The following is a 26,501-nucleotide window of genomic DNA, read 5'->3' on the forward strand; positions in this document are numbered from 1 at the left end:
ACCACTTGACTACCTGGCTGCTTCTGGAACCTAGACATAAAGTTACACGTCCCAGCTTCCTACATTCGCCCCTCTATGTCCCATTACATTACACAGAAAACTAGGTGCTTGAACAGTGTCACTTACTGTACTGGGATTAAACATTCAGAGGTGTCAACTTGTGATCATGAAAATGTAACATGTCAGGAACATTATGAACCCATTAGAGAGAATGAACCAAGGTCTGTAGGCACCGTACTGCCCTTGCCGTGGATAGAGCGTAAGCCGAGAGGGGTAGAGGGTTGGTGGTTTCATTCCCAACCATATCACACCAAGAGGTGAGGTGAGGTGAAACTGGGTTTTACGTCGTACTTGAGAATATTTCGCTCATATGACGACGTGCATGCATGTGTATGTGTATGTGCGGCTGCTTGTACTAGCCCAGACTTAAGCTGGTTTTATAGTGCTAGCCCACTGAGATACCATGCCGCAGTGAAGCATGAAGACCCCACTCAGACACATTATACTGACTCCGAGCCCACCAGTCCTTGTTGTACCCATTAATGCCGAGAGCCAGGCAGGGACCAACAAGTACCATATTTTAACGTCTTTTGGTATGACTCGGTCGGGGATCGAACCAGCGACCTTCCGCTCTCCGGGCGGACGCTCTAACCACTACACCACGGAGGCCGTCTCACACCAAGAGAGGTTAAATGATGATACTTCTTATTACCCTGAGCTCACCATTCAGGGGATAAACCAAAGAATGTTTGGCTTGGAGTCAGTATACTGTGACTGGTATCTTTATTATAACTGTAGCTTGGCATCTTTATGGGATAGTACCAGGAAACCAACATTTGTGACGACTAACACACATGCACACATGCTGTCATATAAGTCTTGTCTCATTTTACCTCTCATCACCATAGCCATGTTGACAATTTTAACCCAAGTTGCCTATGTCCATTAAGTGCCTCAGTTGCTATGCCTTCCACATGCCTTGATGTAACTGACACTGTTCACACCACAACTACTCATTATAATGGGTGTCCTCATATCAAGCTTTCATTACATAAAATGGTTTGTATAAGCCTGCAGCAAATTAATATTTTTACCCTCGAGAAAACTTGTAGTCTCTTTTTTTTTAAATGACTAATCACATTATCATTAAGCATTGGACACCTAATTACGACAATTATTTACAGTGCATGTAATGTCTGGATCATTGGTAGCATACTTCGATTGATGTTTGCAATTTCCCTCTCTATATCATCAATTATATGTCCATGCAGGCACCATAAATGTTTTTTTATTCACAGATTATCCCCTGCATCTTTAGAAAGCTACCGCAACATGTCAGGGCTTTCTTAACAACTAAGCCTCAGTGCCTAAATATTATTTTCCACACAACTGCTCACCTCTAATAATATCCTGTTGCTGAGCCTGAATCTCATTATTAGCCACCCCTCGGAAGTTGTCTGGATCCTCATTCATCCCCCCAGGGGTCACTGGAGGCAAATGTGTCCGTTCCACGATTTCCCAACAGTGATTGCCTGAAATAAAGGCAAATTCCATTACATTTCCAATTCCCTGAAAACATGCTGAATATCATTATTTTTCTGGATCCCATTAATACTAGCATGATAAAGAACGAACAACCTTTGGTGTGAGGATGGAATTTCAGTACTGATACACTGCTTTGAGTTTCAGTTTGATTCCACTGATACATTAAACGTGCTGAATTTATGGCTGCTTGATTTCAAGCATGGCTACAGAAATGTTTCATCCAGATTACCTTAAACCCTCGTAGGACAAGGATGAAGCTGTGATGATACCAAATTTAAACACAGCATTCAAATTCACTAGTTATGGTATATGTTTCAATGTATCGATAATAGAACTGGTTCTTCAATGCATATTGCAATACATAAAGTGGTGCTTGGACAAATATTAAATCACATTAAATAAAGAAAACTGATAAAGTTCATAGCACACAGATCATACGTCCGCCTTCAGATGATAGTGCTGTCTGCTGTGGATGTAAGCTGACTGTTTGCTGGTATAGTACAATTATAGTTCCTGGTAACCCCAAGTGCACATGGTCTGTTCATGTTCTTGGTCTTATCATGGTTATAGTGTTTCAGTCTGCATCAAATATTTGTATCTCTAATACCAGCTTGATATCCTTACATCGATTCTCAACATTATAAATCATTTTCCATTTCATTTATTCCTAAGAACCTATTCAATAAGCATAAGCCCTTTAAATCACTGTTCATTTATTATACCATATGTTTTTACAATCAAGCAGGACTACATTTTAACTTTGCCTTATATACTGGGACTCTCTATTATCGCGGGCTCTCTATTATCGCGGCACGCAAAAACATCGGGAAAGCAGAAACACCACGCCCCTCATCGGCTGTTTACATATGCAAATTACGTAAAATATATTCATCGCTCTTGAAAAAGACATTTATTTCATTGGAATGTTATGTGTAATCGGAGAAATATTAAAGCATTCATCTTTTCAGTAAGTTCTAGAACATTTTGAAACTAGTATGACCCCTACTGCCCTTACATCTAGCATGAATCAAAACTTACTTCATCAAAAGCAATCCTGCGACAACTATAAGGTCATTTGCATATTTTCCGTGCTAAAAATATAACAGGAAGTGACGTATTATGCAACTTCACTCTGCACACGGCAGCAACTTGTAATGGTACATTTTAAGCCGGAAAAATAATATTTTGTAACGTTATTGTTACCTTGTATCCAAATGAATAGAAGTTTCTGATGTTTGGGTTAAAAGCATGATGATATTACTAATGTGAATGAAATTCCTAAATATTTTTTAATGATCAAACTATTTAGATTCGTTACTTGTCTTAGTAAACGTTTCACAGTGTCATCTGCTTGTACCGCGGGCCATAGTAAGAAAATAGCAATACCGCGATAATAGAGAGTTGCTTCAATTTCCGGGTCAAACGAGACAATCGGAATTGCCGCAATGGTATTAAACGAGTTGCGACCATGTGTCACATTATTTGTGACAGAAATGAAGATTAAAGATCAGTCAACTGAAAATATATATAAAATGCTAAATGTCAGTAGCCGTTCATAATCCCGATGGCGACAACATTAACTACCGCGATAATAGAAGGTCCCATGATAATTTCTTCTTTTTGACATTCTGCATTTTAGAAAAAACAAGCATTGTCACTAAGGTGACATCATCCCCGACCGCAAATTATCAAATCAAACTTATAAAGTAATGAAAGTTTAAGATGAAGTTAAATGTCAACAAAAACATGACTAATCAACCTCTTGATATCTGGCTCTTTAGTTGTTCAAACACACACATATTTTCAAGACGACTTTGACCTTGACATGAATGTCATAGTGTATGAAATATGCAAAACTAGTACTAAAGAAATTGCTTATTGAAAAACATTCTTAAAAGTCTTAAAAGTCTATGAAGAAAATCCAGTGAACCGTTCTTAAAATATCTTGCTGACAATTCAGGTTAACATGCTGAAATCTTCAAAGTGTCATTGTGACCCTAAATATTATGTGAAGGTCACCAAAAGTGACTGGGCCCTGGGTCTTCCCTAGATGAAGCTTGGTGTCAAATATGAAGAAAATCCACTGAATATTTTTTGCGACATCTTGCTGACTATCTTAACATGCAATTAAACATGCTGAAATCTTCAAAGTGTCTCTGTGACCTTGAAAATTAAGTGAAGGTCACCAAAATCGACTGGGCCCTGCGCCTTCCCTGGATGAAGCTTGGTGTCAAATATGAAGAAACTCCAGTGAATGGTTCTTGAAGTATCTCGCTGACAAGCATAACATGTAGGTTAATTTTTATATATGCTGAAATCTTCAAAGTGTCTCTGTGACCTTGAAATTTAAGTGAAGGTCACCAAAATCGACTGGGCCCTGCGCCTTCCCTAGATAAAGCTTGGTGTCAAATATGAAAAAAATCCAGTGAACGGTTCTTGAGATAGCTTAACATGCAGGTAAAACGTGAAAGTTCCCTTGTGACCTTGAAATGAAGGTCAATGTCACCAAACCTGACTTGGACCTTTCTTATAGTGTGATGAACCTGGGTACCAAATATGAAAAGAATCTAGTGAACGGTTCTTAAGATATTCCAATTTCATACGTAGGTACGGACGTACGGAGCCTAATACTATATCCCCCGCTTCACGCTAAACGCGCGAAGCGGGATAACTATAAAAGTCAGCATATGAATTTTAAAGCACCATTCATATAAAATTCTTTGTTTTCTTATAACCGTGGGACCTCGATGCATTACAATGTATCTGCTGGACCCTAAAAATAACACTGTGTCTGTGGGACATCTGTGTTTCACACTGTGTCTGGGGGACCCCTATGTTTCACGCTGTGTCTGTGGGACCCCTATGTTTCACGCTGTGTCTGTGGGACCCCTGTGTTTCACACTGTGTCTGTGGGACCCCTGTGTATCACACTGTGTCTGTGGGACCCCTGTGTATCACACTGTGTCTGTGGGACCCCTGTGTATCACACTGTGTCTGGGGGACTCCTGTGTAACACATTGTGTCTGGGGGACCCCTGTGTATCACACTGTGTCTGGGGGACCCCTGTGTATCACATTGTGTCTGTGGGACCCCTGTGTATCACACTGTGTCTGGGGACCCCTGTGTTTCACATTGTGTCTGTGGGACCCCTATGTATCACATTGTGTCTGTGGGACCCCTGTGTATCACACTGTGTCTGTGGGACCCCTGTGTATCACACTGTGTCACATCTGTGTCTGTGGGGACCCTATGTATCACACTGTGTCTGTGGGACCCCTGTGTATCACACTGTGTCTGTGGGACCCCTGTGTATCACACTGTGTCTGTGGGACCCCTGTGTATCACACTGTGTCTGTGGGACCCCTGTGTATCACACTGTGTCTGTGGGACCCCTGTGTATCACACTGTGTCTGTGGGACCCCTGTGTATCACACTGTGTCCCATCTGTGTATCACACTGTGTCTGTGGGACCCCTGTGTATCACACTGTGTCTGTGGGACCCCTGTGTATCACACTGTGTCTGTGGGACCCCTGTGTGTCACACTGTGTCTGTGGGACCCCTGTGTATCACACTGTGTCTGTGGGACCCCTGTGTATCACACTGTGTCTGTGGGACCCCTGTGTATCACACTGTGTCTGTGGACCCCTGTGTATCACACTGTGTCTGTGGGACCCCTGTGTATCACACTGTGTCTGTGGGACCCCTGTGTATCACACTGTGTCTGTGGGACCCCTGTGTATCACACTGTGTCTGTGGGACCCCTATGTATCACACTGTGTCTGTGGGACCCCTGTGTATCACACTGTGTCTGTGGGACCCCTATGTATCACACTGTGTCTGTGGGACCCCTGTGTATCACACTGTGTCTGTGGGACCCCTGTGTATCACCTGTGGGACCCCTGTGTATCACACTGTGTCTGTGGGACCCCCTGGGGTGTATCACACTGTGTCTGTGGGACCCCTGTGTATCACACTGTGTCTGTGGGACCCCTGTGTATCTGTGGGACCCCTATGTATCACACTGTGTCTGTGGGACCCTGTGTATCACACTGTGTCTGTGGGACCCTGTGTCTGTATGTATCACACTGAGGCAGTGGACCCCCTGTGTATCACACTGTGTCTGTGGGACCCCTGTGTATCACACTGTGTCTGTGGGACCCCTATGTATCACACTGTGTCTGTGGACCCCTGTGTCTGTATCACACTGTGTCTGTGGGACCCCTATGTATCACACTGTGTCTGTGGGACCCCTATGTATCACACTGTGTCTGTGGGACCCCTATGTATCACACTGTGTCTGTGGGACCCCTGTATCACACTGTGTCTGTGGGACCCCCCACTGTGTATCACACTGTGTCTGTGGGACCCCTATGTATCACACTGTGTCTGTGGGACCCCTGTGTATCACACTGTGTCTGTGGGACCCCTGTGTATCACACTGTGTCTGTGGGACCCTGTGTATCACACTGTGTCTGTGGGACCCCTATGTATCACACTGTGTCTGTGGGACCCTGTGTCTGTGGGACCCCTGTGTATCACACTGTGTCTGTGGGACCCCTATGTATCACACACTGTGTCTGTGGGTGTATCACACCCTGTGGGACCCTATGTATCACACTGTGTCTGTGGGACCCCTGTGTATCACACTGTGTCTGTGGGACCCTGTGTATCACACTGTGTCTGTGGGACCCCTATGTATCACACTGTGTCTGTGGGACCCCTATGTATCACACTGTGTCTGTGGGACCCCTATGTATCACACTGTGTCTGTGGACCCCTGTGTACCACACACTGTGTCTGTGGACCCATGTGTATCACACACTGTGTGTGGGACCCCTATGTATCACACTGTGTCTGTTGGACCCCTGTGTATCACACTGTGTCTGTGGGACCCCTATGTATCACACTGTGTCTGTGGGACCCCTGTGTATCACACTGTGTCTGTGGGACCCCTGTGTATCACACTGTGTCTGTGGGACCCCTGTGTATCACACTGTGTCTGTGGGACCCCTATGTATCACACTGTGTCTGTGGGACCCCTATGTATCACACTGTGTCTGTTGGACCCCTATGTATCACACTGTGTCTGGGACCCCTGTGTATCACACCCCTGTATCACACTGTGTCTGTGGGACCCCTATGTATCACACTGTGTCTGTGGGACCCCCTGTGTATCACACTGTGTCTGTGGGACCCCTATGTATCACACTGTGTCTGTGGGACCCCTATGTATCACACTGTATCACACTGTGTGTGTGGGACCCCTATGTATCACACTGTGTCTGTGGGACCCCTATGTATCACACTGTGTCTGTGGGACCCCTATGTATCACACTGTGTCTGTGGGACATCTGTGTTTCACACTGTGTCTGTGGGACCCCTATGTATCACACTGAGGCAGTGGGACCCCTGTGTTTCACACTGTCACTGTGGGGCTCTCTCAGTGTATCAGCTCTCCCTTTACGTGAGTCTGTATTAGGATGATCATCACCACTGTATTTTCTCCCAACAAGGCATCCCCACTGCCAAGGCATCCCAGCACATTCCTACACTCCAAGCAATTAGTGATCAAGACCTATGTTTGTCCAAGGAATCAGTTTCTTACACTGTCTTGTTGATTCTCTCCTTGGAGAAAATTGTCGCGCATAGATACTATAGCCATGGTCTCTCTTCAAACAGAGAAGGGAGATATTTGCAGGAGCTGGTTCGGGGGGTGGACAGGGAAGAGGGGTCTCTCACTGACCACCTTAACAGGTGTTAATTCCGCAGAGGACTAAAGAATCATTTTCTGTCCTTTGTAGCAGTGGGAAGGAGTGTATTTATATGATAGGGCTGGGCTTGTACTAACAAAATACTTAAACGTTAGTCAGACCTGTGGAGGAGCTACAAGTAGTGCTTTACCCCCAAAGCGTGATATTCTCATCGCAAGACCCTTATTGGTGTTCATTCATAACGACAATGGAGAGATTGACAAGGAGAGGAATTCCATTACCTGTCTGCTTATCAAACACAAGATATATATATCCATCCTCTTAGACTCATAACTGCTCTAGGTTGACCAAACAGAAGTGAACTTCTTACATCTAATGCAATCAGGAAAGAAAACGGACTGACAGATCACCCACGAAGTGTGCCCATCATTGTGGTGATGCACGGAAAAGCTTCAGAAAAAGAAAATCAAGCACGATCCTTACTGTCATACGCGACTACCTGCAGAGAAGAAAGAGGATATTGTAAATATGATATGACAAGTTTCAACTATCACCTGGGGGAAACAATATAAGGGAAATTGCAGATGCACTGGCCAGCAGAATGTGGACAAGATTTATTGTATTGTTACCAATCCCTCTATTGATCAAACAACACCTCAAGGAGATCTGTGTGCCAAGTCATAAATGACGAGAACAAATACAACAGTAAGATGTAAATGCTACCTGAAGACTGCCACATATTAACATGTACCAGTACGTGTAAATTTCACATAGTTTTTCACACTGGAAATATTTTCCATGCATTTCATAGAGAATAAATACTCATACAATGGATACCCTAATTCCTGAAAACCATCCTCAGACAAATAATTTATATCCAAATAGCCAAAACACTTGAAAAAAGACTCACAACTTAGAAGTATGGTTTAAATGACATGGTACTGCAGTTCAGCATGAATGCACCTGTATAAAATGTTGTGGGAAGTCTCTCAGTTTCACTCAGATTCCTCCAAATCTCTTCTATACTTCTAACATGTACCCTGAGGCCTATTTGTATTTGTTGGTTTACCGAATTGAAAACAACCCCATGATGTTTAGCAGGAGGAAATGCAGAAATGACAAGAAGGCAAAGTCATCTATATCCCTTGATCATTGCCTGATCTTGAAAAGAATGATGTGCAAAGAAATTTTAAATATGAACCGGTTTGCCCACCTGCTGGTGGAAGAGGTTGAATACAAGACCTGCTGTATCGCATCTCAATAAAACGTTGTACAAATATCTGCATTAATAAGACTACAATGATAAACAAAGGTTCTTATCATCTTTGTGAAGGCTTAGAGAATATTGCGTATCTCTGTACTGCACAATGTGTTCATGTGAATGTCATGAATGGTAGTATGTAGCATTGTTATACAGCCAGGTGTTGTTGCCCCTAACCTTTACAGCTTAGTCGGCAGAGTAAGGTACACAGTACAGTTAGATACAAGAATTATTAGCATGTTTGGACCTCGAAATCTGTGGAACTTGCAATACATCTCCAAAGTTTTTCTTGAACAGTTTTGTTTGTTGCAGTGTCTACTGATGTGCCAACTAATCAAACTAGTAGATAACATTTATGTAGCAACACATTGTAAATCAGCCAAGTTGAAGTGCATACCAAATGCTGTTATTGTGTCTAAATCCAACTTGCTTCTATAAAAAGGGAAAGATATCAGTTTTCAAATTGTGAGGCCTTCATTACGAAAAGACAAGCATACATTTAATGGTGAATGTGTTTTGTAAAGACATATCTTGTAGATGTTTAGTTCTTCTCCAGAAATCACTTCCTTCCATTCAGTTCAAATACCAAATAAATATTTACAAAATTCATATACAGAAAATACATTATTTATGGGAAATGTTAAACGAAAAAGGCAAATCTACACTATATAATGAATGTACATACTGTTTCATGAAGATGTCTCTTACAATGTTTAGTTCCGAGAGTGAAACCCACTGCTTAATTCCCTTCAGGGCAAACTCCAAATGTATAATTTGGACAATCCTTTTTGTCAGTTGGTTCATGGAATTTTTCTAAAAGAATATTCATTTTCTTCAGAGGTGGGTGGAAATCTGGCATGTTGTGTACATTTATGTTTATTCCTATATTTGGGTGGGCACTAATTAAATATTTTTTTGACAAGTTTGTATAATTAATCTGTCTATATAAATGTAGAAGGATGGTATATGCATTTATATAGACAGAGAAATATACTTATATAGGTTTGTACTGTCTAACATACAGATGAAAAAGTCGAAATCAGCAACTCAGTAACGTCCTAGCTTTATCACTGGTGTAAAAATATTAGTGTCTGGGTCAGAATGATCCATGATTGACAGCAAAAACATGATTAAACACTATCAGCTTAGTCTCCTTGATACATCTGTAGCTGGTTACTAAAACACACTTGGATGTTTAAAATGTGCAATGTTCATTAATAATGCCACTAACAAATATCTTTACCTTTCTCCAAATGTATCTTAGTGTTTCATGTTTCAGAATAAAACAGTTCATTCCTGTCTATCTATCAGGCAGAACATGTCAAAATGGCAGGAGGTACAAGCTGAAAATCTATTACCTTAGTGTTGTAAAACTGTCCTTGGCAAGGCATTGGGCAATAACATTTAATTCCTGAGTGAAATGTTCCAAAGTGAAAACAGATAACCAGTGTGTTGGTTACCACGTGAACATTCAGCAACACAAAGATACATTACTCTTGACATCACCTAGCACAAGACAAGAAGCATATAACTAAATGCTGGACCTTGATCGGAAGTTAACAGGATCAAAGATGTCTAACAGACTTAGATCAGACTTTGAAGCTTGCAGTATTTTCTAGTTCTTTATAAGACATGAGTTGTGAGTGTCTGTGGACTATCAACTTCAATACTGTGTACTGAGCATTAACATGAAACATACCAGCACATGTAGATTGCAACCGATATGTTTACAATCTTAATGACATCTTTCCTAAAATTAGCAGCTAGATACAAATTAAATGAATATTACACAAATTTTCTGCCAAGAAGCCATTGATAAAAAGACACCACACAAAAACAGAGAAATCTGTTGATGGCAAAAGGGTGAATAACTCTTCAGTGACTTCAAAAGTATCAGAATGCACACTTTTCAAACACTTCAGTTTATCCAAACCTTCAAGTAACCAACATACTGTCACACTCTGCATCATGATACAAAATGAAAGACTGTTTCCTAACCACTTTGAACAATCACATTAATTAATATCATTTTCAGCCAAAATTTACCGGTGAACATGGATTACAAAAGAAAGAACAGAAGACAGTATTCTTAGAGTCTTACACTGAAGTTCAATTTGAAATTGAAAAAGACTTGTATCACTCAAATATAACCTGTCTTCAAACCATATGTGTAATGGGCAGATGGCCTTGAATACACTTCTTGAAACATTAATATACGTTTATATGACTGGATAGTTCTAGTGGGATGCAAGTGTTGATGATCATCATCAGAAAGGGGACTCATGATTTTATCGCATAACTCAACATGGTATATAAAGTCAGATTAATTTTCTGGGAATATAGCAAACTACAGACTCAGGATATGATCAACTGGTCAGGAACAAATATTGAAGGTTTTTGCCAAGACAAACGCGATAACCAAGTCTTACCAAGTATTTTCTTACATGATTATCAACCCTACTGCAATTTTATTTGCTTCTATTTCTTCTAGCAAAACCAAAATAAATACGAAAGCTTGAAAGAACATAATAATATAACAATGATATTTACGTTATTACACGTTGTTTAACTTGAGAACACATGGAATTGTGCATGGCGGGAAGTGGTGTCAATGGTGTGGTGGTTTGTTGGGTGGGGCAGTTTACAAGGCAAGGTTGTGGTGGGTGGAGGGCAGTTTCAGGGGTCACTCTGAGTGATGGGGCAGTTTGTGGGGAGGGGAAGTTGCTGTGATGGGGCAGTTTGTGGGGAGGGGGAAGTTGCTGTGATGTGGTAGTTTGTGGGGAGGGGAAGTTGCTGTGATGGGGCAGTTTATGGGGTAAGGAAGTCTGTATGGTGGGGTAGTGTGGAGTAAATTAGTTAATGGTGCAGTTAACAGGCAGAAGAAGCAAGTAGGATGGAGAATTGTGTTGAATGCATGTGTTAAGGCATGAAAAATCTTACTGAGTGGGATAGTTTGTAGAGAGAAGACGTTTAGTTCCTTGGTCTGTGTGGCACACTTTGCTGGGTCTGTGTGTGGCAGTTTGCTGGGTCTGTGAGTCTGTGTGTGGCAGTTTGCTGAGTCTGTGTGTGGCAATTTGCTGGGTCTGTGTGTGGCAGTTTGCTAGGTTTGTGTGTGGCAGTTTACTGGGTCTGTGTGTGGCAGTTTGCTGGGTCTGTGAGTCTGTGTGTGGCAGTTTGCTGGGTCTGTGTGTGGCAGTTTGCTGAGTCTGTGTGTGGCAGTTTGCTGGGTCTGTGTGTGGCAGTTTCCTAGGTCTATGTGTCAGTGTGCAACAATTTGCTGGGTCTGTATGTGGCAGTTTCCTGGGTCTGTATGTGTCAGTTTGCTGGGTCTGTGTGTCAGTGTGCAGCAGTTTCCTGGGTCTGTGTGTGGCAGTTTGCTGGGTCTGTGTGTGGCAGTTTGCGGGGTCTGTGAGTGGCAGTTTGCTGGGTCTGTGTGTGGCAGTTTGCTGGGTCTGTGTGTCAGTGTGCAACAGCTTGCTGGATCTGTATGTGGCAGTTTGCTGGGTCTGTATGTCTCTGGTGGCAGTTTGCTGACAGTATGCTGGGTTTGTGTGGGTTTGTGTGTCAGTGTGCAACAGTTTGCTGGGTTTGTGTGTCAGTGTGCAACAGTTTGCTGGGTTTGTGTGTCATTGTGCAACAGTTTGCTGGGTTTGTGTGTCTGTGTGTGGCAGCTTACTGGGTTTGTGTGTCTGTGTGTGGCAGTTTGCTAAGTCAGTATGGGAAAGCTTTTGGGTGGGCCTACTAGTATTTGCCTAATGGGGTGATGGTTTCTGCAGGTTTGGTTCAGTAAAAGGCGAAACTCAAAATAATCATACCTGCTATTAGCTGGGTTAAGATATCTACAAACAAATTCAAACCATCAGAAAACAACTCAAAATGTACAAAAGAATAAAATGTGTTATAGTTACTGATTGAACTTGTGATCAGTTGTCATATACTAGAATACTAATATAATTTTAGCATCATATCAGGCAAATCAGGGGGCATGATGGGCGTGGTGGGCGAGCTGGCTAAGGCACCAGGCTAGTGATCCAGCGAGCTTGAGGTGACGGGATCGAGCCCACCTGTGACTGGGTGTAAAAACCTTGGAGTCAACTTTGCGTGCAGACTCTCGCAGTGTTGTCACAACCCCTAATGTACAGTACACAACCCTGTGCACTTAAAAGAACCCACGAATCCGTTGGTATATGACCAGATGGTGGCCACATGAATACGTGCAAACACCTAGTTGCGGGTACAGCAACGTGCAGTAAACTTGGATAAAATACTGTGACTACATGTCTCATTCCACCCAGCTGTGAATGGGTACCTCGCAAGGACAGGAAAGCCACATTAACTCGGTGCGCCTAGTGGCTGCAAGAGTTGTATGCTCCCCAGGGAGTTGAGATTGATAATACATTGTGCCGTTTGAGACTGACATCCAATGATCAAGGAAAAACAAAGTGCCTTTGAGCAGGTGATCTGGATATTGGCGCTATATAAATATATATAAATAAAAATAATAATAAAATAACTGACTAATTTGTGCAAGACAATTTAGCATGATTACCAGTTGTAATTATCAAGACTAAATCCCTGTGACAGTATGTCAGCACTATTTGGGGCGAACATATCGGGGTTCATATTTTTCATACAATGCCCTAATGCAAAATATCACTTTGTCATGGTGACGTGACGTCATGAACAATGCTATGACGTCACATTTCTTCTGTGACGTTGCGTTCTACATGCGGCGACGGCGGGTAGATAGCCTGTTTGAAAGTAGATTTGGGTTATTTCCCTCAATTTGACGACTTCGGTAATAAACAGAATATTATATTCATGCCCACATCATACCATGTTTACGACACTCGTGCCTAAATATCGGTATATCCCTCGCTCTCACTCGGGAAATACCAACATTTAGGCACTCGTGTCGTAAACATAGTATTACATGGGCACTCGTATAATATCCTCTATTTATTACCTAAGAGGGCGAAAATATCGGGGTTCGTACTTTTCATACGATGCCCTAGGGCAAAACATCACTTTGTCATGGTGACGTGACGTCATGAACAATGCTATGACATCACGTTTCTTATATGACATTGTGTTCTACATGTGGAGATGGTGAGTAGCCAGCCTATGTTTGAAAGTAGATTTGGGTTTATATTCTTCAATTTGACAACTTCCATAATAAATAGAATATTATATTCGTGCCCATATCATACTATGTTTCCGACACTTGGGCCTAAATATCAGTAGATCCCTCGCTCTCACTCAGGAAATACCAACATTTAGGCACTTGTGTCATAAACATAGTATAACATGGGAACTCATATAATATCCTCTATATAGATTGATATATTTGTATTACATATCAATAGTTTTCACAAACACTCAGACATGTACAATATATTCAAAGCAGCACAAAGTCGTTCTGAAATGGATGCAAGATGAAGGGAAAATTAAGTCACCAAGAGTTGTCTCCCCTACATCATTTTACAAACCTCTCTTATCACTGAATGATTATCTCATGCAGATGGTGCAAGGAAATATGGTTTCATCAATAATCCCAGTATATTGCATAATTTATAAATAATAACAAGGAAAAAACTCTGAAGAATAGAAACTGACACATTTGATATCAGTCAGGATGTCTACAAATGTCTCCAGTAATAAGGAGGTTCCAGTTATTCAATCTGTTGAAAAGTTACTAGCAGTCAATTTGGAACACTGAGCATCCCTAATAGTAAGTTTCCTGAAACATATCATTGTTCAAATTCCTCTGTTCTTGAAGGACAGACTGATGCTACACAATCTCAACATCAAGAATACTATCAACATACATCAATCTGATTTTGCTTTCAATATATATAACACAGACACAAAGATAATAATATAATAATATTAAAGAACAACATAATAATATAGTCCAGTTGAGAGTTTTGTAAACGAAAATGTTTGAAAGCAGCCTTAGGAGACTTGACAGTGTACAGAGTTTACACCACATGCCACTGTGAAGAGTTTGCATGAACATAACACTATAAAGAGTTTGAAAGAATATGACACCGTGCAGAGTTCACACCACATGACACTGTACCGAGTTTAAACTAGACGCACCATAATTAGAATGACCATATGATACAGAAAATGTTTGCACAACACAGTATTAAGTTGACACATGACACATTACAAAATTCACACAACACGGTACAGAATGTGTACAGCATATACTACTTGAAAGAGTGACAATGTTCCATGTTAATATGCTGAAAGTCAGTCTAGGCCTACACATTGTGTAAAGTAATAAATTGAGTAACAATCTACGCATTTAACCTGCAAACATTTCCAGTAGCAGACAAAACAAATCTTTTTATAAACTGCATCAAACTTGGCTTGGCTGCTAGCTGACCTGAGAAGAGCACCCACTAGTCAGACTAATAACACGTAGCTCACCTGGTCTCCCCACCTCGCTCATTGCGGAAGGCCTGCTCCATCTGTTTCTCTTTGGTGGTAAGGCCATCCAGCTGCAGCTGCCTCCGTTCCACCTCACGCTGGGTGCTGATGACAGGTTAAGGAATATCATACCAAAGATATACTGCATGTAAAATCATCCTCTATACCCCTAGGTGTGTATTTCAGTCAAACCTACACTAACCTCTGGTGTGGTTCTGGAAACTGCAAGATTACTTGCCCATGATTTTCATTAACATTATACCAATCCAACATCAAGGGAAGGAAGAGATATGAAGGCAACCCGTATTACCTAGTAACCAAAGCCATCTCCAGGTTGTATGATGGCAGAGATTTGAGTAGGTTCACCAAAATGCGAACCCTGGAGATGTGGGAGATGTAGAAGATGATGGCAAACCGCTGGCAAACAGGAAAACTGCAGGGGAAACATGCAGCTCATGGAACAGATTAACACTTGGTCCCATCATGTCACTACAGGTATAATATTGGGGGTATTTATATATTGTTGGTTGGACTCAAATAATGAAATTCAGAAGAAGAAAAGTCTCAAGTGATTTGTAGTTGCATCAACCAAAAGTGTTAGAAGCTCCAGTAAAATATCACCTGCATCCATGACATTACGCTTCATCTAGCAAAGGCCTTCATTTAATTTTAAATAACAGTAAATTTTGGCAAAGTTGAGAACTTAACACAGTTCAATGCCACGGTTTTCTTAGCACAGCAATTGACATCTTAGCAACTGACATCACATCTCAATGTGCAATTCCCACTCCACTACAAACCTCCACCAGACATCCTTTCAGATGACAATGTCAAACCAAGAAATACACTTCTTACCTCCCTTTAACAAGAGAAACAAACAAAACTTTGGTCACATACAAGCAAGGCCACATGGTTTATGGTTCATAGTTTTCTATTTTGTTTACACTGACTGACTGACTGCTTTATGAAAATATTCCAGCAATACGGGGAAGAAATTTCAAGAAACAACATGGAAAATATTCCAGGGGACACACCAGAAATGGGCTTCATTGTACCCATGTGGGGATTCAACCCGGTCTCAGCATGACGAGTCAACGCTTTAACCACTAAGCTACCCCACTGCCCCTTTTGTTTACAGGGAAAATATGAAATCTAAAACTGCTCAAACCAATGGGTATTTTGCACTTTTGAGTGAGTTTACATCAATGAGCTTTGAACAGTATTTTCAATATCACTGCACGTCAGGTTCATGATGAAGGAAAGCCCAAAGTGATGCTTTTTGTGGACCACTCTGGTGAAAGCCACAAGCCCAGGTATGGTGCTGACAAACATTGAAATATAATCAGTTCAGCATGAAATCAAACACTAGGATTCTTATGAGATAATAGCAGCCTTTCCAAAAATAACAATCCAAATAGACTGTGCGAATGTTGTTTCACTCACTGCACTGCAGCTATGTCCACGGAAACCAAAAATGCACTCAACAAACCAGTCCATGGTTGACAGTCGGAGTGAATGTTGCTATACAAGTCCCATACCACTTCTGTTTAAACACTGATGTGACTAAGTGACTTTGACCTTCAATCACAGGACATCGCCTAACACAAACTTTGGTGGTATTACAAATACAAAGTCTCCATTTCAAACTTCCAATACTCCAGAAATGATTCTGTTTGCAAGAAATTTCAGTGGAAAATGACCTTCAAGTTCAAACTGCCCTTGGCGTTGACACATTCATGACATATGAGAGATTTGCAGTAAAAATGACCTTCCACAGAGGTGACCAAATATTGTCAGTAGGTGAAATGTGATACAGCTTGTAGATATTGTGAGTCAAGGTAGGTACCTTGATATTCAGTGGGTGCAGCAACAAAGGATACATATGGTAGGATGAAGAGGCTCTCATTAGATTCTGTCGAAGTTTGCCAAGGTCCCCAGAAAACTGTTTCATTGACACTCGAACTTGTGCAGACAACTGGAAAAAAGGATATTAATCATCATTTCAGGTCACAATAAGTAGAGTATTAGATAAGCCCCTACTTCCTGAAAAGTAAGAATCATGTAATTTCAAAATATTATATTTTTTAAATAATCAAATCATTATGTCCTGAAGCAAAGCTGCTGAAACATGACTTAAATTTTTTATTTTTTCACTTCTAAAATCAAATAAACAAAAGAGTACGAATACACTAGTTACTGCAGAGATTGCCAACACCCCACCCTGTTCTATTAGGGGCTCTTCATAATTTATGGCTGGGGGGATGAAGAAGGTTTTCAAGGAGAAGCATGTACAATGTGAATGACACTCCCTAAAATATACGAACAAAGAAATTGATCCTCACCCCCACCCCTGCATGTCATGTACAAAAACAATTATCCCCTCTCCCCTTCCCATAATATTTAAGCATAACTTTTTAGTAATTTATGTACAAAATTAGAACACAATTGGTGACCACCACATAAAATCAACATCACCCACCCCCTAACCATAAATTATGAACGGTCCCTTATATTAACTACCACAAGTGGAGAAGTGCCCGACTAAACCTGACAACATATAAGGATAGACATCAAGGGGGGGAAACTCCTGATGGCTTAGGAGACAGAGTTATCAGCAAAGGTGTTCTGTGCACTTTTAAGTATGTTCTTGTTTTGAATGGATAATGTGAATGTGTGAAGGTATCGTTACAATGAAATCCCTGAGTAATGCTAATACAATAACACCATCAATGGAATATGGCTGAATGCAGCAGAGGCAAACATAGCAAACTGGCAAATGAAAACTATCTGTTTTTTACCATGTCAAAGATGAACCTATTTTCTATATTTGCCTAGCAAATTAAAACCAGACACCATGGTTTGAAGCTATTCATGAAAGTCAAGGGATACTTGTTAAAAGTTCAAGCAATACAAAACACAAGGTCTAGTGACCCCAAATAATTTCAAGTCTCCTTACATTAAAAGTGAGGGTCCTGTAAAACAATGTAATGGAGAAGTGTACTGCACAGGATGATTTGATAAATACTTTGATTAAGGAACTGTATATTTCATGACAAGGATTTACTTCTATGAATATTACAGTCATTATCCCTTGGGAGTGCAATACTGGTATATATTTCTTCTGCATCCATTCAACACATTATTGGACTTGCACATCTGCATATTGTGGAACTCAGTTCACGATTTAGTGGTCCTTATTCTGTGATGACTCCAAGAAACCCAGGCTCTCCTAATCCTTCTCCCTGATTACAGAATATATGTATTTTATGAAGCCAAAACAAATCTAAATGATAAATAATGAAGATGAGCCAGTTCAATTCCACAAGACAATACAATATACCACAAACAATTTGCTCATAATGTATACAAGAATGCTGACATGGTGTTTTCCCTGTTTCTACATTAAAAATTACACTCACAGAAAGATGACTTTATAGATATTAAAAATATACACCATGAATAAAGTTATATAATTTTAATACATCTTGGTGAACCTTATTAAACAATGATGTTCATTATCATCCAGCAAGGTACATAAAGTGCTTCTCTTCACAAGGAACACAGTAAGACTGCCATGGCAATACTTGTCCAAGAAAACAGCTGAACACGCCAAGACAACAATAGTACTAATTGTCTACTGGTTCATATACAAGAAGCAGTTAAAAAAATATTTTTTTCATTTCAAACCTGATCCTGGGCCAAGCATAACACTTTTCTTTTAACCCTTGACAAACCAAAAGCGCGAGGACATTAGCAGAATAGGAGACATACATCAACTTCAGATGTCTTTGAGAGATAATAAATCAGTGCAAGTCAGCTTGTCGGGGAGTTGCATCAAAATCACCAGACAAGTTAATGTGTTCACTGTGCTTGTTGTTTCTGTACTTAATCAACAGAAGTAACAAATCATGTCTCCTAGCAGATAAGCAGGTCTTGGTTTAATTCCTGCCACTGACAAAAGAGCCGTACCTTTGTGTATGATGAGCTGGTCCGGTTGTGCTTGTTTCTCTCATTGATCTTCTCCATAATTTCTTGCCCAAGTCGGGCACAGACATCGTAGTCTGATAACCTGCAACATAATGGACTTCATGAACAGAAAATAGATTTCAATATAATTCATACGGGTGTGACAACCTATTTAGTAAGACATCATTTACAAATGACCTGTGACATAACACTCATCAAAGTCTAATGACCTGTGACATACAGAAACATTTCTAGGAGGGAATGTATTGTGTAATAATAATTTCAAAGAGGTAGTGTGGTCAGCTTACAGTTAGCATGGAGGCAGATTGAAGCAGGTTGTAGATGTTTACCACTGTATTCAATCCCGAGCCCATCAACATAAAAATGGTTAAGGGATCATTACCTGGTTTTGACCCAGGAATTCAAACCAAACAAGAAGATCCTGTCAAAAGGAAGAAACTTCAGTTCCTGAGACCACTGGCACATTTGTGCCCTCATTCTCTGTTCTACCCAAAACATGACTCTTTTTCTCTATGGAAACACTCATTAAATAAATATATATCTAGCTAAAAGGACAAGCTTAAAAGAAAACTGAAACTTTTATTTTTTTAAATAACAAAACACGATAATTATTTCTTCTCTTTTTGAGTGTTTAATATACTTCTTTTTGTGTGATTAATATACTTAACATTGGGCAGCTAGTGAGCACCTAACTGACACCAAGAATGTACATCATTTCCCCTTATCAGCCTTCCATATGACATCATTAGTATCAACAATCACAAACAATGAATCCCCACTTAAGTATCCTGTTTCATCAACCCGTGAAGATCCGGGTTAGAATATTGATCTTCAGTAACCTATGCTTGTCGTAAGAGGCGACCAATGGGATCGGGTGGTCAGGCTCACTGACTTGGTTGACACAGGTCATTGGTTCCCAATTGTGCAGATCGATGCTCATGCTGTTGATCACTGGATTGTCTGGTCCAGACTTTATTATCTACAGACCGCCGCCGTATAGCTGGAATATTGCTGAGTGCGACGTAAAACTAAACTCACTCACTCACATGTTTCATCATGAACTTAAAGGGGAAGAAAAAAGTTAATGATAATATAGCTGTGTGAAAATATACACAAATTTTCCTCACATTGAAAGTATGAGGGCTATATTTTTCCATACTAATCACTACAGAGTTACCCCCCTTAGATCATACTGTAATTGGTGCCAACTGATTAATCTAGGCCCAAAACATATCCACAATAAAATTAATCCTGAGACAAAAAAACAACATTCTCATTCTCTAGGGGCATTTTAGAAAGACCATTGTGGTTTCATAAAAACAATATGATCAATATAATGCAAAATCTAATTTAGTTACTTGTGATATCTGGACTGTTTTGGAAATGAAACTACTTGATAAGCACTGTTTATGTTGAAAAATAGCAAGACAAAAAGCTATATTCTGCCGATAGAGAAAAAGGGATGGACATACCTGTAGGTCTTCAGAAAACAACATAAAAAAGACATAAAGGTTCCTCTCTGATTCTTACTTTTTTTAGAAGTAAAGTATGAACTAACAATACATTTATCAATGTGTAAGTGTTTATTCAATCAAGCTTGAGGCCATCATGTTGACTTTCTTTATCAGAATGACCAATGTCCGTTGGTGCCAGGGAAAAACAATAGTATCTGAAAGCTTATTTTATTCATACCTCTAAAAAAACTAGGGTCGGCACCAGAATTCAAGGGTCGGTCGGGTAATCGAACCACAACAATTTTTTAGGCCTTACCTTGCAAAAAACTCGCAACTTTAAGCATTAGTACATCATATGCTTCAAAAGATAGAACTGAAATAACACAGGTGGCTCTTAAGAAATGTCGTTCATAAAGATACAATTGGTAGTAAATATAATACTTAGGAACATATGCTATCTGTGCTGAAACGTATTGCATAGTAACCACTTGTTAAATATTAATAAATAATATTGCAATTATCTTGAGTAAATGAAAAGACATTGGCCATAAAATAGCTGATTGATATGGCAAAAACATATGAACTGGGGTACTTTGAAAATACATGAGGAATTCCATTCTTTGGTTTTTCCAATTTAAGCTTTAGTGCAAGTGTAGTTTCAGTGAAAAATTTGAAAAGCTTTCTTTAACAAAAAAATACAAGGCTACTGTGACCTTCGTCTGTTATAAAGATTGTAATTACATGTGTAATGAAAGAATACACACTACTTCATGTACATAAAACTTTAAAATTGTCAGCACAATATGGTTTTTTTCTATAATAGAACAGTCTTTACCATCACCTTAAACAAGTTAAATGTAATTGTCAGCAGGATAAGGTTTTTTTTCTGTAAAAGAACAATCAATACAATCACCTTAAATGTAACTTCAACCTCATACACAGTTAACTGACAAACTTTTCAGATTATGGATGTTTTTCAAGTCTAATTTATGAACAGTCTATACTTCTTGAGGATGAGCTTGACCCTTGACATGAGTGATCAATGAGAGATCCCTATCCAGGCTATAAAGGAGACAAACGAGTGGATTATCAAAGAATAGGAGAATAGTTATCAGCAGTGTTTCATTTAATATCAGACAGTACAACATCAAACAGTCTTGAATCCAAAAGAACTTTCTTATATAAAACAAAACACACATTCAAATATTGCATACTTGGGCTAAACAAAACTGAAACTGAAGATAGACAGAGATGCATCGACATGTCAGTAATCAACACACAAAACATTCAAGGCCTTTTAGAAGTAATCTGATAATATATTTTGAAAAATCAAACTTCTAATCATTTAAAAATAAAACCAAATGTACTTACTTGGCAAACCCTGTCAGTTTTGAATCATGTATTGGGATCAACTAATTATAATTACCCTCCAAGTAAACAAAACCAAAGACAACATTGATTTAGTGATAAGCTGCAATTATACAATCTGTTCACTAACTGGCTGTGTCACTAGCATGACTACAATGTTAAAAGTAAATAAATTGTGCTTGGGTAAGTTAGTCTTTTCAGTCAATAACCCCTTTACACAAAGATCAGGTATTCGTTAAGTGACCAAAAGATCCTATACTGGCTGCCGAACAGTTATCACCGCCCAACAGTTATAGAAGACTATAAACTGCCGGCCCCAGTGTCTGACTGTATATTTCACAATGACTTTGACTGAAGTTGTTATATGTGACATGTGACACTTGTTTGCTGTTTATAAATCTTATTTTTGTTAATAATTTCAATGCCAATTGTAAGAAATGTTCAATCTGAAATGTGTGTTTAATTTTATTCTATGGGTCCTGTGAATTTTCAATGGGTCAGACAGACATCTGAAACTTGCAGGACCCAATGTCCTGGTAGTGTTACTTCGAAACACCATTCGTGAACACTGTACGGGTGGAAATCTTTCCCTTATTTATTTCCACTCAAACGTGAATAACAAGCTTTAGTATATATTTCACTTAATGGAATTTCATGGCGATTGTTGTAACTTGATCAACAGCTAACCAGTGTTCACGGATGCTGTTTCAAAGTAACAGGACATTGGGTCCTGTAAGTTTCAGATGTCTGTCTGACCCATTCAAAATTCACAGGACCCATAGAATAAAATTAAACACACATTTCATATTCAACATTTCTTATAATTGGCATTGAAATTTTTAACAAACGTAAGATTTATAAAGGGCAAACAAGTGTCACATGTCACATATAACAACTTCAGTCAAAGTCATTGTGAAATATAGAGTCTGACATTGGGGCCGGCGGGTTGCAGACTTCTATCGGACCGTTGGCAAATCTGCCTGATTTGTCAGAGGGTCAGACGCTATTCGTGAACACTGGCTAACTGGGAGGCGTGAAGATGGTTTTATGGCACGGAATTGCGTCAAAACACTTCAACGAAATCACAAACATCCATTCAATATTCGTCTGAGAGTTTGGAAATGGAACATCCAGTTTATGAAACATTGAGGAACACAAATAGATAGCACTTCTGCTCATTTCGGGTAGAATTTTATTCTTAATTATAACTTCTGTTCAATTATGACATCGGCGTCTCGTGACTTACCAAGAATCACCTGCCATTTTGTTGACGGAAGTTAACCACCGACTGTCTTTACGCATGCCCACTGGCCTTTAGAACTTCAACATCGACCCCGCGTGGGGCTATTTATAGCTGTCAGCGAGGTCGCGAGAGACGAAAGTTCCCACAGTCGTGCACTGGAATGTAGGGTATCGCAAATCAGAACCATCGCATGACTCGCGTTGGATATGTGGGGACGTATTATGCGTCGTTCATTACGAAATGCGGTGATATTGACCGCTTTCGTTGCTTTTTGTTTATTTGTGAGATCTTCACTTTTTCGGCTAGATGGCCTGCTCGCTCATGCTTATCAGAGAAAAGTTGGTGACAGTCCTTCGAAAGTCCAAGTCAACAATGGCGGAAACCAAAGACCTGTTGAAGATGCATTTAAGAATATTCACTTTCATAGGAAGCAAAGAAGTGCAAAGTCTATTCCTGAAGATGCACACAAATTAGCTCATGTCAGTGCGGTGACAAAAAATGGAGCGTTCGACGACAGATTACTTTTCAAACATCGTCAACACAGACGTACAGAACTTTCTGACATTTTCATCAGTGTAAAAACTTCAAAAAAGTTCCATGAGACACGCGTTGGAGTCATCTTAAAAACATGGTTCACTTTAGCAAGAGAGCAGGTGAGTTTTCAAAACATTTGATCGTTACAAATTATATTTTGAACGCGTGAGCAATATTTTAAGCGTATGTTCTATATAACTGTTAGGGGAGTCTTGCTCATGGTCTCGGTTGAGTAGCTCTAACGGTACACATTGCTCAAACAATGGTGTGAATCACTTCACTTTTTCGATTTGTATATTGACTTGGGCTGTGAGTATAGAATTGATGACAAGTCGTGTTTGACTTGATTTGTTTCAATTCTGAACACACTTCATCCAGCTTGTCAATAGGACAAAAGTACTAACCTTTAGCTCCTGGTAAAAACATATGGCGAAGTGGTTGCCAGTGATAGACCATATTTCATGCAATGTATAACATTTCTCCCTGAAGTGTCTCATTCTTTTCTCAGTCACAGTTACTGTTACCAGTTTAACACAGGTTTCTCACCCAAATTTAGATCGAGGAAAAAAATATTTTTGAGTTACACATCTGTTTCAGACCACGTCAGTATTTATTGTTTGGACCTTTTTGTATTTTGTTTATAAACTGAATGTATAGCAGTATAGGACAAATTATTTTTCAAACAAAAATGTAAACTGTTGTAATGAGTCTTAAATTTTTACTGAAGATTGACATTGTGGGTCTCAGTAAAATTTGGACCAGATCTGCTATTTGCTATGTATCACAGATGTGTTTCTTCTTAATATTTTGACTTCTTTGTTTGAGTGGCATTTTAGAAGTTGGAAGTCAGATAGAACAAGTATATATGGATGGCAACTTCTTTATTCTAGAGCACGACATTTCAATACAGGTTCTTGTATCATTTTCAAGTATGATACTTGTATATATATACTTTGTTCTATTCTTAATATTTTGTCAAAATGTTCACTCTTGTGTGGCCTAGTGTCAATATCTATACCCTCCAACAAGATGAATATTATCCAATAGGGCTTACATCATGTTCTTAGAGCTGAATTAAGTTACACAAATTAGATTATATCAGTATATGACCCCTAAAAGAGTCCCAAAACACAAAAATGTCACCCTTAAAATAAAACATCACCCCTTCGAAAAAAGGTTGGTTATTGTTATCTCATAATATGACTAGTTTACAGTCCTCAAACACTGTACACATGGCTCTGCTTGAGATTTGTAGTTAAAAGTACTCTGGTATATGCTATTCCATAACAATTAACAATAAATACATTTTCCTATTCCATTTGACTAAAGTGAGAGGAAAATGACAGGTATCCACATGATCCAAGTACCCGTTAACTATTTTAAAGTTACTAATCTGCATATTTTGGATCAAATTCAAAATACATATTCACACTGAGCGTTAAACAAAATCGGACCATTGGCTCCATGATTCACAGATGGCTAAACAACGGTGTGTTATAGAAAACAACAACACCCAAGAATATGTCACAGAAACACATCTCATGGGGCCGGGTTACAAGTTCAGGTACCTTCTAAGTAGTACCGTCACAAAAATAAGTCCTCAGAGACAAGATAGAAAGTAAAAACATATCCCTCAAAGCAGCCCTCACTTCAGAACAGATGCCAGTCAGGATAACATGACAATCAAGTCCCTCAAAGCAGGCCTCACTTCAAAACAGATGCCAGTCAGGATAAAAAGACAATCAAGTCCCTCAAAGCAGCCCTCACTACAAAACAGATGCCAGTCAGTCAGGATAGAAAGACAATCAAGACCCTCAAAGCAGCCCTCACTTCAGAACAGATGCCAGTCAGGATAACATGACAATCAAGACCCTTAAAGCAGCCCTCACTTCAAAACAGATGCCAGTCAGTCAGGGTAACACAACAATCAAGACCCTCAAAGCAGCCCTCACTTCAGAACAGATGCCAGTCAGTCAGGATAACATGACAATCAAGACCCTCCAAGCAGCCCTCACTTCAGAACAGATGCCAGTCAGTCAGGATAACACGATAAGCAAGACCCTCCAAGCAGCCCTCACTTCAGAACAGATGCCAGTCAGTCAGGACAACATGACAATCAAGACCCTCAGGAAAAAGCAGGCCCTCACTTCAGAACAGATGCAGTCAGTCAGGATATCATGACAATCAAGACCCTCCAAGCAGCCCTCACTTCAGAACAGATGCCAGTCAGTCAAGGTAACACGGCAATCAAGACCCTCAAATCAGCCCTCACTTCAGAACAGATGCCAGTCAGTCAGGGTAACACGGCAATCAAGACCCTCCAAGCAGCCCTCACTTCAGAACAGATGCCAGTCAGTCAGGGTAACACGGCAATCAAGACCCTCCAAGCAGCCCCTCACTTCAGAACAGATGCCAGTCAGTCAGGGTAACACAGCAATCAAGACCCTCAAATCAGCCCTCACTTCAGAACAGATGCCAGTCAGTCAGGGTAACACGGCAATCAAGACCCTCCAAGCAACCCTCACTTCAGAACAGATGCCAGTCAGTCAGGATAACACGGACAAGCAAGACCCTCCAAGCAGCCCTCAATTCAGAACAGATGCCAGTCAGTCAGGACAACATGACAATCAAGACCCTCAAAGCAGCCCTCACTTCAGAACAGATGCCAGTCAGTCAGGGTAACACGACAATCAAGACCCTTAAAGCAGCCCTCACTTCAGAACAGATGCCAGTCAGTCAGGATAACACGACAATCAAGACCCTCAAAGCAGCCCTCACTTCAGAACAGATGCCAGTCAGTCAGGATAACACGACAATCAAGACCCTCCAAGCAGCCCTCACTTCAGAACAGATGCCAGTCAGTCAGGATAACACGACAATCAAGACCCTCCAAGCAGCCCTCACTTCAGAACAGATGCCAGTCAGTCAGGACAACATGACAATCAAGACCCTCAAAGCA

General features: G+C 40.2%; 2 protein-coding genes across 2 annotated transcripts in view; one reads left to right on the forward strand and one right to left on the reverse strand.

The window, feature by feature from the left end:
- LOC124286723 (syntaxin-8-like) overlaps window positions 1-23,107 on the reverse strand; it is a 48,064-nt gene extending 24,957 nt beyond the window's left edge. Inside the window, 6 exon segments of the mRNA XM_046723149.1 lie at window positions 1,398-1,476; window positions 1,478-1,532; window positions 14,957-15,061; window positions 16,837-16,931; window positions 18,926-19,025; window positions 23,012-23,107. Coding sequence (XP_046579105.1) covers window positions 1,398-1,476; window positions 1,478-1,532; window positions 14,957-15,061; window positions 16,837-16,931; window positions 18,926-19,025; window positions 23,012-23,067 — 490 coding nt within the window. The 5' untranslated portion in view covers window positions 23,068-23,107.
- Window positions 23,108-25,651: 2,544 nt separating this feature from the next.
- The window catches only part of LOC124286678 (fringe glycosyltransferase-like), a 62,409-nt gene continuing 61,559 nt past the window's right edge, over window positions 25,652-26,501 (forward strand). Inside the window, exon 1 of the mRNA XM_046723085.1 lies at window positions 25,652-25,704. Coding sequence (XP_046579041.1) covers window positions 25,652-25,704 — 53 coding nt within the window. The remainder of the gene's footprint in view (window positions 25,705-26,501) is intronic.

Source organism: Haliotis rubra, unplaced genomic scaffold (genome assembly GCF_003918875.1).
Source record: "Haliotis rubra isolate DU_JTF1 unplaced genomic scaffold, ASM391887v1 Scf39, whole genome shotgun sequence".
NCBI classification, from domain to species: domain Eukaryota; kingdom Metazoa; phylum Mollusca; class Gastropoda; order Lepetellida; family Haliotidae; genus Haliotis; species Haliotis rubra.